This window comes from Myotis yumanensis, unplaced genomic scaffold (genome assembly GCF_028538775.1).
Source record: "Myotis yumanensis isolate MYYU_CA2020_CCGP unplaced genomic scaffold, mMyoYum1.0.hap1 SCAF_18, whole genome shotgun sequence".
Classification (NCBI taxonomy): Eukaryota; Metazoa; Chordata; class Mammalia; order Chiroptera; family Vespertilionidae; genus Myotis; species Myotis yumanensis.
In genome coordinates, this window is record NW_027223769.1 from 24,310,393 (window position 1) to 24,325,141 (window position 14,749).

At 39.1% G+C, this 14,749-nt stretch overlaps 1 protein-coding gene across 4 annotated transcripts in view; it reads right to left on the bottom strand.

The window, feature by feature from the left end:
• The window catches only part of PHLPP2 (PH domain and leucine rich repeat protein phosphatase 2), a 90,786-nt gene that overhangs the window by 52,002 nt on the left and 24,035 nt on the right, over positions 1–14,749 (bottom strand). For all 4 annotated transcript variants that reach the window (XR_011468889.1, XR_011468890.1, XM_070398491.1 and 1 more), the window contains exons 3-4: positions 13,190–13,323; positions 1,937–2,127 (exon numbers count right to left, since the gene is read on the bottom strand). Coding sequence is in view for 2 of the 4 variants with exons in the window: in XM_070398491.1 (XP_070254592.1) it covers positions 1,937–2,127; positions 13,190–13,323 (325 nt within the window). In the remaining 2 variants the exon portion in view is untranslated. The remainder of the gene's footprint in view (positions 1–1,936; positions 2,128–13,189; positions 13,324–14,749) is intronic.

Below are 14,749 nucleotides of genomic sequence, written 5' to 3' on the forward strand. Positions count from 1 at the left end.
GAAGACTGTCGTTGGCCTGTCAATTCTTTGTAGGTAATCTTTTTCTCTCTGGAAGCTTTTATTATTTGCTCTTTGTCCTTCATGTTCTGCAATATGTCTAGATGTAGATTTATTTTTATTTATCCTACTTGGTACACTATATATTTTTTATCTGAACACTCAAGTTTGTCTTTACTTCCAGAAAAATTTCAACCATTATTGCTTTCCTTTCTCCTCTACTCTCTTCTCTGGAACTCATATTAATGTATACCAGCACCTCCTTTAAGGGCTCTTTTATATTTTTATATGTGAAATTCTTCAGCACATCAATTAATTTATTAAGTTGTAAAACAGTGGCTTAAATACAGAGTCAGTCCATAACTGGTACAGCAGCTCACAATGCCACCAGAGACCCAAATGCTTTCTACTTTCCAAATGATCACACTCCGCATATGCTTGCCATTCTCAATCACCGTATGACTGCTCCACCTCCAACACTGGGCGACTGTGTTGGGAAGACAAAGTAGATAAAGAGTCAAGCCATTCATGTCTGCCCCATTTTGAAGGGTTTTCCCAAAAGTCGCACCTGGAAACTTTAAACTTTTGTTTATACTTGCAAGGGAGGTTAGGGAGGTTTTTTATCTTGGTATACTGCTACCCTAAACAAAATTCTGTTCTATTATGAGGAAAGAGAAAGAATGGGCAAGAATTACCTGAATGTAAGATTCTTTTTTTTTTTCTTTCTTGCTCTATCTCACGTTTCTTCCCCACCAATCCCCCAACCTTGCCCTCACTCATTTTCTCCCTTTGGAGAAATTTTACTTACTTTCTTCATTCATTCCTTCAGCACCTCCCCCCCACCACCCAAGGCCAGAACCAGGTCTCATACTGGTAGTGTTGGGCTCCTGCCCCATGGTTGATATGGGAATTACATACATTCATTCATTAAGCCAGTTGGAGCTTGATCATTTCCTGATCACAAGCCATATAACTGGGTCCTCTCACTTCTTTGGGACCATAGATAGAAATCAGCCTTGGTTCCAGTGACTGGTTAACAGTTTTGGTTTTTTGGTTTTGGTGTGTTTTTTCCAGCTTTCTTTCATGAACAAAAACTACTACTCATCTCCTGGCTTCAAGCAATAAGACGGTGCCAGGTCCCTCATTATGAGTAGAGCACTTTTAGACCCAAATACTTACAACAGCTGAACTCCTGGGTGGCCACAACCTTTCAGACCCAGAGCCCAGAAGGTCCTCAGTTTCAGACCTACTCACCACTTACATTTTTATTCTATATTCTTAAGCCCAGCCACATCTTTTTTATATATTTATCTTTTTATTATGCATATTTTATCTACATTGCTGTAGAGACATGCAGATTGGATGTTTCAAAGCATGAATTTACAGTCATTTTGTCTAGAGGCTCTCTTAAATTCAGATTGCCTTTGATGGGAAATTCTCTAGTACAGATGCAAAAAATGACGTCTCCATGGCTGCTGGTTGGAGACTTTTGACCGCCCCGCAGTCTGAATTTTAGTCTAACAAGGGAGAGAGGAGAAACTAGAAAGAATCTATATTGGTGATGGATAATGGCAGCTACTTCTAGTTTCCAAAAGCAGCTTCTAGTGTTAGAATCTTCTGTCTGCTCTTGGTTACCAGTGCCTACCAATGGAGACATGAGTATCTTCCAAAGGACTTCACAGCAGAACTTGGGGCATGGATACCATTTGGCTCTCCCATAAAGTCTGTAATGTAAATAAAGCTGCTTGATGCTTAAATTAGCCTGAGTCAGTTTTTTCATTTAAACCTAAGAACTCTTAAAGACCAGTTTTGTGATGTAAGCATTAACAATGCTCATATTTTTTTCTTTTAAAAGATGTGAAAAAGCTATAAAAAGCATATATGATTTTTTAAAATTAAGATGATCAAATGAAGAATAATTCATCTTTGTGAGTCTTACCTTTCCCCCAACCAGAGGCAAAATGTGCATCTTTCCAGTTTGACAATCCTTCACCGAGGAAACGATGAGGCAGGTGCCACAGAGAACAACTAGGCGTTCAGCCCACTTATGCAGCTGGGTCTTCCCCTTGCGTACATTATAGATGCCAGAGAGAAGGATTCGATCCAGTTGATCCATCTGGCATGGTTTCTCTGAAAAAAACAACAAAAAACCAACAACAGTACTTTAGAAGCCACATTTTAAGTAGAAGAAAAACACTAAAAGGAAAAAAGGAAGTATTATGTGTCAATATTCAGCAACCTGGTTTAGAGATGTAAGCAACCAAGCAATGTAAGTATTACAAAATGAGATCTTAGCCCTGACTGGTTTGGCTCAGTGGACAGAGCGTCGGCCTGCAGACTGAAGGGTCCCAGGTTTGATTCCGGTCAAGGTCATGTACCTTGGCTGTGGGCACATCCCCAGTAGGGGGTGTGGAGGAGGCAGCTGATCGATGTTTCTCTTTCACCGATGTTTCTAACTCTCTATCCCTCTCCCTTCCTCTCTGTAAAAAAAATCAATAAAATATATCTTTTTAAAAAATCTTAGTACTAAAACGTTATCCATCACTGAAGTTATATAATGGGTTTATATAATTTTGGTTTAGAGAGCATACAAAGGGAGGCAACTGATCATTGTTTCTTTCTCATTGACGTTTCTCTCTCTCTCCCCTACTTCCTCACTCTCTAAAAATCAGTAAAAACATATCTGCAGGTGAGGATTAAAGAAAAAAATTAAAAAGCACTGAATAGAATACTTTTAAAGGGTGAATTTTACTATATGTGAGCTATCCTATATAATAAAAGGCTAATATGCAAATTGACCAAATGGTGAAATGACCTGTTGCTATGACATGCACTGACCACAAGGGGGCAGACGCTCAATGCAGGAGCTGCCCCCTAGTGGTCAGTGTGTTCCCACAGGGGGAGCATTGCTCAGCCAGAAGCTGGGCTCATGGCTGGTGAGCGCAGCGGTGGTGGCGGGAGCTCTTCCACCTCCACAGCAGTTGGACATCCCCCAAGGGCTCCCGGACTGCGAGAGGGCACAGGCCTGCCTGAGGGACTGGGAACCACCCCCCCACCACCCCCCATCGCCCAGTACACAAATTTCATGCACCGGGACTCTAGCATCTCAATAAAGTTCTTTGATTTTTTTTACCTCATTATTTTCCCCAAACCTGACATTGCTTTTATGTTCCCCAACTTGGTTAACAGCATCATTTATTACAAAGTTCTACTAAATATAAAAATGGGACTTCATTATAGTTTATCATGCTTCTAAATTGCTTACCAATCTCTTTTAAAGTTTACATGAAACAGATGTTGCAATTGATGTATAACTTTTTGTCTCTTTTTTTTCTTGGTTTTATTTCTCTATATATTTTATTACAGAGGGAACTTCTAAATTTATCTACCACCACTCTCAGAAGGGAACATTAAATTCTGGTGGGTTTTTTTTTTTCTCATTGAATTCAATATGTTTGAATTAATTAAATTCAATCAATTTGAATATTTTAGAAATAAAACCTTTAATACTTTTTTATTTTTCAGTTACAGTTGACATTCAACCTTATTTCATATTAGCATCAGGTATACAGCATAGTGGTTAGATATTTATATAATTTACAAAGTGGTCCCTCCAATAAACATGCTATTTTATTATTAATTTTGGAGGGTTTGTAAACATCCAGAGTGCCTCAAGTCTCTGAACTTCTGAAAGTGATAAAAATAAAAAAATAAAATAAAATGAGGAGGTTCAAATAAGAATTTAGAATATCTGATAGTTCTAATTTTAAAAACTAGTTTTCCAGTCTCAAAAGCCAAAATTCTAAGTGGAAAATAAGGAATAATTTTAATATCCTTATATATCTATACTTTCAAATGTTCTAGAGAAAATGGATTGCTTTTATAATTTAAAAAACATTTCCAAAAAGAGAATTAAGGGCAACCCTGTAGCAGTGAGTATCTCCACTGCCTATAGCATAACATCTAAATATCATTTTTCATTCAAATGAACCCTAAGTCCTTAAAAAATGTTCTATTCCTACTCTGAGTCAGACAATGAAAAGAATAGCTTAGGACATTTTGTTGTGTAAGAACTTAATGGAAAATCCAGAATGCTACCAAAGACTTTTGGAGTCATGTTGGAAGGACATAGGAGCCAACTGAAAAGAGCTCCCACTAGCAGAGATGGGACAAGCTGAGCCTAAAGAGAATGGCTGTAATGCGTTGAAATAAATATACACAAGCCCAGGAGATCATAATGATACTCAAAACAAACAAAGAATAAAAAATGAAGTCATCCAGATAGACTATGAATATAAACTGAAAGGCAAAACAATAAATTTTTGGTGTTAAATTGCACTATATGCAAATGAAGTACTTCCTGGTTCTGATAACATGGAGAAAGCACACTCCCCTGTCTCTCGCACTGAATGCACCTATAAATCCTGGACAGAAAACACATGCAGCAGCTGGATGAAGACCCCGAAAACTAAATAGTAGCGGCTAGGTTAGGGGAGAAGAACAGAATTTGAAATACCACATAACCGGTGGTGAGCTTACACTTTTTCTTCCTCTGACATCCTCCAGCCAGGACTCAAGAAAAGCCCAAAACCCAGAAGTGGGCATCGGTGTGGACAGAGAGCTCTCGGAGAAGCCCTCAGTTCTACCTTGAGGAGGGGGAAAAAGGTCTAACACTCAGAGAAAGTGGGTGAAATTCCTCATTTTTTTCTTGTTATGCCCTCTTTTGTTCATTTTCTCAAGTTTCATCACCCTGAATGGCTGCAATGGTGGGAGACCTGGGCACCTACAAAACTCTCAGGGGGCCCTAACCAGTTTGGCTCAGTGGATAGAGCATCAGCCTGCGGACTGAAGGGTACCGGGTTCAATCCTGGTAAAGGGCATGTACCTTGGTTGTGGGCATATCCCCAGTAGGGGGTGTGCAGGAGGCAGCTGATCAATGTTTCTCTCTCGTCGATGTTTCTAACTCTCTATCCCTCTCCCTTCCTCTCTGTAAAAAAAAATAAAAAATATATATATTTAAAAACCTCTTGGGGGGGGTTAAAACTTATGGAATGTCTGTCTCCTGCTGCTGAGCCCTGGAGTATGGATGCAATTGTGGGAAGTACCCAACAGAGCAGATTAAAGCGCCAGGACATCTCGAACAGAAAGGAGCTCTGGAAAACAGATCCTATGTAGTTGTCGATAAAGTGGGCTCACCCTTGATGTACCTAAGAGTCAATGTGATCCTAAACAGCATGCCAAAAACTCTGAAAAGTGAACTAAGGGATAGAACCAGAGGGAGAGAAGAAAGTACAATGCTTGAAAATTATTTGAAGAAAAAAAAATTATTTGAAGAAATAATAGATGAGCCCTGGCTGGTGTGGCTCAATTGGTTAAACATAGCCCCATGCACCAAAAGGTTGCTGGTTTGATTCCCAGTCAGACACATGCCCAGGTTTTGGGCTAGATCCCCAGTAGGAAGCACACAGGAGGCAGCCAATCAATGATTCTCTCTCATCATTAATGTTTCTCTCTTCCTTTCCCTTCCTCGCTCTTTAAAAGCAATAAAAAAATAAATAGGTGAGAACTTCGCCAGCAAAAGACATAACTTTACAGATTCAAGTTCAGTGAGCCCTAGCCAGGTTGGCTCAGTGTATAGGCCTGCAGACTAAAGGATCCTGGGTTAGAGTCCAGTCAATGACACATCCCTCAGTTGCAGGTTCCCCAGCCCTGGTCGGGGTGCATGCAGGAGACAACCAATTGATGTGTCTTTCTCACATCGATGTTTCTCTCTCTGTCTCTTCCTTTTCTTTCCCCTCTCTCTACAAAAATCAATGAAAAAATATCCTTGGGTAAGGATTAATAAAACAATTTACAATTTAAAAAAGAAGTTCAATGAACCCCAAATAGGATAAACCCAAAGGAATTTGCTTAATAATCAAACTGTAGAAAATTAAAAACAAAGAAAAAAATTTGAAAGAAGCTAGAGAAAAGCTGAAGCACTATTTATACCTGAACAATTCAATGGGCTGCATGAAGGTAGGGTGTGCAGGAGCTCTCTGTATTATCTTTCCAGCTGCTCTGAAAATCTAAAGCTAGCTCAAAATAAAAAGATAAAGATAAGTAATTAAATATTGGCTGATATGTTGGGGGTAAAATTGAAATATTTGCTTACATTTAAAGAATAAATCAGGAAACCTCAAAACAAATTTCAAATTTGCAATAGGCTCCCCATACAACACAAAAAAATTCTACTCTTCAAAGTATTTCAGCAAAAAACTCTGAGAAGCAGTGATGGCTAAACAGTTCCACCATCTAGTTTCATAATCCCAAACCAGTCGTCATATATCCGTAGGTCTTAGTTTCCCAAGCTTAAGACAAAGGAGTTGGATTAGATGATCCCTAGTCCTTCCCAGTTCTCACATCTTTTGGATTTCTCATACTTCTCTAAACTCTTTCTCCAACAACTAAATGGTGGAGTATCTTAGAAGTTAGAAGATTGAAATCTGGAACCAGGCAGATTTACGTACTTCCTAATAACTATGCTATTTGACTGGGGCAAGTTACAACCTCTCTGGAATAATAACATCTACTTATAGGGGTGTAAGGATTATATGAAAGGCACGTTAGAAAGTGCTCAGCACATAAAAGGGTATAAAACAAATATTGGTTATTATAATGAAAGTTCTGCCTTAAGCCACCTTCTTTCCTAATTATTTTTTCAAGATATCTGAACTTCCACAACTTTAACATCCCCATGTACCTGACTCCCAGATCTGTATTTCCTCAGCTCTAGTTCCACATTTCTAACTCTCTGGCAGACATCTCCAACTGGATACTTACTACACTTCAAAGGAAACATGGACCAAAACCTCTGAAAATCAGAGAAACCAAGATGGCAGCATAGGTAAACACCTGAAATTGCTGCCTCGCACAACCACTTCAAAAATACAACTAAAAGACAAAACGGACATCATCCAGAACCACAGGAAGGCTGGCTGAGTGGAAATTCTACAACTAGAAGGATAGAGAAAAGCACAATGAGACTCAAAGGAGGTGCAGAAGTAAAGTGCCGAGGTACGGAGGTGCACGTGGAAAGGGCTGGGAACTGAAGACAAGGTTGTCTTTTTCAATCGGGAGGGAGTCTCAAGCTCCCGACTGCTCTGAACTCCAGTTCTGGGTGAGACTCTGGGGACCCAGACTCATACGGGAAGAAACTGGACTGTCTGGCATCGCGCAGAACTCGAGGGCGGCTTTCTCTCAGAGGTGCTTGCAGAGATTACGGTGGGACACTGAGACGTGGGACCTCTTACGGTAGGACCGAGGATCTGCCATAGATGTTTGCTCCGCCCTGTTGATTCCCTGAGACCCCGCCCCACCCAAGCTGTGCGCAGAGGCTTTTGCATATGAAAGGCCTGGCCCTTTGCATCTGAAAATTACCTAACAAACTGCAGCTGGGTCAGAGACACCCAGAACTACCAAAAGAAGGCCCAAGGCCCCACAGCAGCTTGCACTGCATCACAGCTGGGCCTCATCTGGGCACCTCCAAATCCCAAACAAAGAAGAGGAATCTGCAGATCTCTCCATAACTCCTGCTGGGTAGCCTCAGGCAGAGGCTAAATTAGCACCTCCTTAGAGATCCAAGAGCCAGTGTACCCAGTGGTCAGAGTGGGACTATCCAGATTACAATTCCTCAGATCCATAAAGGACACTCTCAGGGGGCAGACTCAGTGAGCACCAAAGCCCCACTGAAACAAGTCTTGCCCCAGAAGGGTGTCTCCAGCACAGAAGTTCTCCCACTATAGACACAGCTGATTCTCATAGCCAATTGGCCTGGAGGTAAATTCCTCCCAGTGATACCTACAACAATCAAGGCTTAACTACAACAAGACCGTGCATACAGCCCACAAAGTGGTGCACCAAGAGTGTCTACCTCAGGTAATTGGGGAGGCTGAGCCACTGAGCCCCATAGGACACCTAGCTCAGAAAGCCACTCTATCAACACAGGGAAGCATAAAAAATGCGGAGACAAAGAAACAGGTCACAAATGACAGAAATGGAGGAAAGCAAACTACTGGATACAGAGTTCAAAACCAAACCTATAAGGTTTCTCAAGAATTTTCTAGAAACCGCCGATAAATTTAGTGAGACCCTCAAGAAATCTAGTAAGACCCTCGAGGATATGAATAAGGACCAACTAGAAATTAAGCATACACTGACTGAAATAAAGAATATTATACAGAGTTCCAACAGCAGACTAGAGGTTCGCAAGAATCAAGTCAAAGATTTGAAATACGAAGAAGCAAAAATCACCCAACCGGAAAAACAAAAAGAAAAAAGAATCCAAAAATATGAAGATAGTGTAAGGAGCCTCTGGGATAACTTCAAGCGTACCAATATCCGAATTATGGGGGTGCCAGAAGAAGAGAGAGAGCAAGATATTGAAAACCTATTTGAAGAAATAATGACAGAAAACTTCCCCCACCTGGTTAAAGAAATAGACTTACAAGTCCAGGAAGCGCAGAGAACCCCAAACAAAAGGAATCCAAAGAGGACCACACCAAGACACATCATAATTAAAATGCCGCCAAAGCCAGTTTGGCTCAGTGGATAGAGCGTCGGCCTGCGGACTCAAGGGTCCCCGGTTCGGTTCCGGTCAGGGGCATGTACCTGGGTTGTGGGCACGTCCCCGGTGGGAGGTGTGCAGGAGGCAGCTGATCGATGTCTCTCTCTCATCGATGTTTCTAACTCTCTATCTCTCTCCCTTCTTCTCTGTAAAAAATCAATAAAATATATTTTAAAAAAAAAATGCCGCCGAAACCGGTTTGGCTCAGTGGATAGAGCGTCGGCCTGCGGACTGAAAGGTCCCAGGTTCGATTCCGGTTGAGGGCATGTACCTGGGTTGCGGGCACATCCCCAATAGGAGATGTGCAGGAGGCGGCTGATCGATGTTTCTCTCTCATCGATGTTTCTAACTATCTCTCTCCCTTCCTCTCTGTAAAAAATCAATAAAATATATTTAAAAAAAAAAAAATGCCAAGAGCAAAAGACAAAGAGAGAATCTTAAAAGCAGCAAGAGAAAGAAACTCAGTTACCTACAAGGGAGTACCCATACGACTCTCAGCTGATTTCTCAACAGAAACTATGCAGGCCAGAAGGGAGTGGCAAGAAATATTCAAAGTGATGAATAGCAAGAACCTACAACCTAGATTACTTTACCCAGCAAAGCTATCATTCAGAATTGAAGGTCAGATAAAGAGCTTCACAGATTAAGAAAAAGCTAAAGGAGTTCATCACCACCAAACCAGTATTATATGAAATGCTGAAAGGTATCCTTTAAGAAGAGGAAGAAGAAGAAAAAGGTAAAGATACAAATTATGAACAAAAAGTACACATCTATCAACAAGTGAATCTAAAAATCAAGTGAATAAATAATCTGATGAACAGAATAAACTGGTGAATATAATAGAATCAGGGGCATAGAAGGGAGTGGACTGGCTATTCTGGGGGGGGGGTGCGGGAAGAGACTGGACAAAAATCGTACACCTATGGATGAGGATAGTGGGGGTGGGGGGGTAAGGGCAGAGGGTGGGGTGGGAACCGGGTGGAGGGGAGCTATGGGGGGGAAAAAAGAAGAACAACTGTAATAATCTGAACAATAAAGATTTAATTTAAAAAAAAAAAAAAGGAAACATGCCGCCCTAACTGGTTTGGCTGAGTGGATAGAGCGTCAGCCTTCGGACTCAAGGGTCCCAGGTTCGAGTCTGGTCAGGGGCATGTACCTTGGTTGCAGGCACATCCCCAGTAGGGAGTGTACAGGAGGCAGCTGATCAATGTTTCTCTCTCATCGATGTTTCTAACTCTCTATCCCTCTCCCTTCCTCTCTGTAAAAAAATCAATAAAATATATTAAAAAAAAAAAAAAAAAAAAGGAAACATGCCTAAAACCAAGTTATCACCATTCCTGCAAACAGCTCCTTCTCCCAGCTCAAGTCCTATCATTCTCCTGAAGTTACTCAGGCTCAAACCTCAAGAGCAGCGGTTCTCAACCTGTGGGTCGCAACCCCTTTGGGGGTCGACCGACCCTTTCACAGGGGTCGCCTAAGATCATCGAAAAACACATATATAATTACATAGTGTTTCTGTGATTAATCACTATGCTTTAATTATGTTCAATTTGTAACAATGAAATTGGGGGTCACCACAACATGAGGAACTGTATTAAAGGGTCGCGGCATTAAGAAGGTTGAGAACCACTGCTCAAGAGGCAGCTTCATCTCTGATGTTCTCTTCCCCAACTCCCTTTTTCAAACAACCATCAATTCTTACTGATTATTCCTTCAAAAAGTCTCTCATGTGAACGATTTCTTCCCATTACCCAGTTCAGACCCCTATTAGTTCACATCTGAATTATTATCACACTGCAGCCTGATTCATCTTTCTCTGGCTCACTTGGATCCCATCACTTCCTGCTACTTTCTGCCAAATGAAGGCAACATTCTGATATTGCTCTTAAAGCCCAAAATAATCTGGACTCAAATTATCTGTGATTCACAGAACATACCTTGAGATGTCTAGTCTCTCATCCCATGTCCTCCTTTTCCTTTCCGCTTACTGAAATTCTGTCAATTTTTTAAAGAACCAACCTAAATTCTACTTCTTCATAAACACTTCTCTGATTCTAGAGATCTTCCTCACTTTTCAGAGAATAATGATAGGGAACTTGTCCATCAACTATCAAAATATATCATAAGGGCATATTAATTAAAAACAGTTTTGGTATTAACACAAGACAAATAGATCAACGTTAACTGGATCGAGTCCAAATGTAAACCCTGCCTGCATGGGAATCCATCTATATATATAAAAGCCTAAGTGACTGATTGACCATTTGACCATTTGACCAGTAGCTGTGACACGCACTGACAACCAAGGGGCAGATGCTCAACGCACAGACATGGAAACATGGAACAGACTGATAAATCTCAGAGGGAAGCGGGGAGGATGGGAGGATGGGAAAGTCTTAAGATCTTATAAGCATACTAGAGGCCCAGTACACAGATTCGTGCACTAGTGGGGTCCCTTGGCCTGGCTTGTGAAAATCGGCTGAAACCGGGAGTCCAACATCCCCCAAGGGGTCCCGGATTGCGAGAGAAAGCAGACCAGGCTGAGGAACCCCACCGGTGCATGAATCCGTGCACTGGGCCTCAAATTTAATAATAATAATAATAAGGTGATATTTCAAATCAGTAGGAAAAGGGTGACCTATTCTATAAATGTTAGGACAACTGACGATCTATTCATAGAGAAAATAGGAAAGTTAAATCCCTACCTCATATTTAAAACTTTAAAAGTACTGGAAAAAATATAGAATATCTTTATGACCTATTATAGAATAGGGAAGAAATATAAATGCATAAAGGAAAAGACTGATTAAAATTTCCATACAATAAAAAACAGTAAACAAAATTAAAAGACAAGTTATAGGCTGGGAAAAAAGTTTGCCTCAGACATGGTATCCAAAGGATGCATATTCAGAATATATACAGAAGTCCTTCAGGTCAACATAAAAAAAGACAACAGAAATTTGCACAGAAGTATCAAAGGAGAAGAAATGCAAAGATCCAATGAAAATATGAAACAACATTCAACTATGCCAGTAATCAGGGAAAATAAAAATTGAAAAAAAACACTGAGACCATTTTTTATTAGATTAGTAAAAAATTTAAATGCTAATAATATAAAAAAGAGATATTGTGGGCGAAGGTGTAATTTGACATACTGATGGCATATAGGTTTGTTCTGCTGTACTAACAATTAATGTGTGTTTTTTTTTGTTTGTTTTTGGGTTTTTTGTGTGGTGTTTTTTTTTATCAATTAATTGTAGGTGCCACTGCACTCGGACCAGCCAACAATTAATGTTTTAACTGCAACTATCTTATGACCCAATAATTTCATGTTCCTTGAAGAAACACAGGTGCACAAAAAGGCAATTGTGCTACAAAAAAAACAATTTTACTACAATGACGTAATAGTAAAAAACTGGAAACAATGTAAATGTCCATCACTAAGGAAATGGTTATAATACATACAATATTCAATACTATGAAACTTAAAGAAATGAATATAGAAGACAGCTAAGGAAAAATCTCTAAAACATACTGTTGCCTGAATCACTAAGACCAATACCAAATGATAATATTTATGTAAATAAAATATATTTCTAAGAATACACATTCATAGGAATAAAATTTTAAAAATTCTGAACAGGTATATACCAAATTGGTAGTAGTGATTATCTATTAAGCAGTGAATGGGCTTGGGAGGTGATTATAAGAAATTAAAACACTATCTATAATAATAAAAGTGTAATATGCTAATTAGACCAGACAACCATCTGGGACCACACTATGACACCCACTGGCGCCAGGCCAGCCAAAGCGGGTGCGATGCGACTGGTTAGGGGCCCGGCCATCGCCCCATCACCGGGCCTCTACTGAGATAATAAATATTTATTATCATTTTAAGTCACTAAGCTTTGAGGTAATTTGCTACATAGCCAATTACACTTTATCTATAGATATATATTTACCTTTTGTAAATACATATATTGCCTTTTAACAAATAATGTGTTTTTAAAACCTCTTGCCCAAACATAATTTACTCATTCAAATTATATTAAAGCATGATTTCATCAAGATTCTGACAAAGGTAAAAAATAATTATTAAGTCAGCAAAACACTTTTGTTTAAAAGAGCAAAAACGCCGAAACCGGTTTGGCTCAGTGGATAGAGCGTCGGCCTGCGGACTGAAGGGTCCCAGGTTCGATTCCGGTCAAGGGCATGTACCTGGGTTGCGGGCACGTCCCCAGTAGGAGATGTGCAAGAGGCAGCTGATCGATGTTTCTCTCTCATCGATGTTTCTAACTCTCTATCTCTCTCCCTTCCTCTCTGTAAAAAATCAATAAAAAAAATATATATATATATAAAAAATTTAAAAAAAGAGCAAAAATAAAAAGGAAATATATTTCTGGCTAATTCTTCTAAGTCTTCCGTTAACTACCACCCCTTGTTTATGTCGTTTAACTACATTAGTTCATTGGCTTAAAAACAGATTTTAATGAAATACTTTTTAAAAGCTGAAGACAGACAGAGGCATAAATGATCCACTGAAAAGCAGTTAGCATAGTCACAAAGCCACTGATAAGTTCTTACCACCATAGAAGCGAAGCATGCAGCCGAGGTCGGGATTTGCTGCCTCCTCCTGTATGCGCACCGGGTCGTCATAGCCCAGCCTGGATAAGTAATCATAAACTATCTGAAGAGGTCGTTCGGTGGGTTCCAGTCTCCTGCTTGCACAATTCAAAAGAAAAATATTTAGTAACTAATAAAAATGCTTCATCTCATTTTTTAAATCTTTTATTATGTTTTAGATGTTCAGTTCTATATCAAGATTTTCTTTAATATCATATAATCTAAGTAAGCGATACTGAAAGTTTTTGGTTCCATGATCCCTCTGTGGTCTTTGAGGACCCCAAAGAGCTTTTGTTTACATAGGGGTTGATATCTACTGAATTAAAAACTAAAATTAAGAATTTCCAAACTTTTGTTTATTCGTTTCCTGATTTTTTGTTTATTCATTTTTAAGCAACAATAATAAACCAATGACGTTAACATAAATAATATTCTTTGAAAAATATCTTTTCCAACATGAATCAACTTTGGAGAAAAGAATAGCACTGTTTCACATTTTTGTAAATTGCTAATTAAATAGAAAACAGCTAGATTCTCAGATCTGCTTCTAAAGTCAATCTGCCATGGTAACATGCTATTTACCCTCTAGAAAACTCTTCTGTATATGCATGAGAGACTGAAAGTAAAAAAAGAAAATCAATGTCTTCTTATTATTATGAAATAGTTTTGACCGCACAGATCTCTTCAAAGAGTCTCAGGGACCCCTACAAGGTCCATTAAGAACCTCTGGTCCAAACTTAAAGGCAGCAAATTTATCAGATATAAAAGATTATACGTGGTCATATCTGATTTCACATAAGCTACACACACAATTAGAGCTGCAGACTTTGCATTGCCTACTATTTTCCAGGAACTTTGTATTTCCACTGGCTTCATAGTCACTTCTTCCAAAAAAATTAGGAATAAAATGGCCCAATAAGTCCCCAGAAATCATTATACTGCATGATTCTGACTGAAAGCTAAAATAAAATCAGAATGTCAAGTAACCATTTGTGGCTCCTAGTGACACGGCATATTTTAAATCACATAGACTTAAAATGCTTAAAAATATTTAAAAAACAAGATTATCAATATGTATTTTTATGGCCAGGGCTACAACAGTAATAAAAACAAGACAACTCTTTTACAATTTTTTTATAAGAAAATAGTTAGAAATACAGTGGCTAAGAGTATAGGCTCCAAAAGTCAGTTCTGCCACTTAACTACATGCCCTTGGACAAGCTGTTTAACCTCATTGTCTTAAATTCTTCATCAGTCTAATGGAAATAACAACAGTACCTAACTCATGCAGTTGTTTTTAAATTTATTTACTTACAACAAGATATTACATAGTATGTAAAGTACAGTACTTAGAAAAATATCTTGTATGTAGTAGTGTTCAATAGCATATCAACAATTAATACTTAAAAAATCTTAGGACTAGAACCAAATTTTACTTAGAATAAAAACAGAATATTCCCCACCTGAAAGAAACAAAGAACAGGTATAGGAAAGTCTATGTATACTCAAACAGTTTTGAAG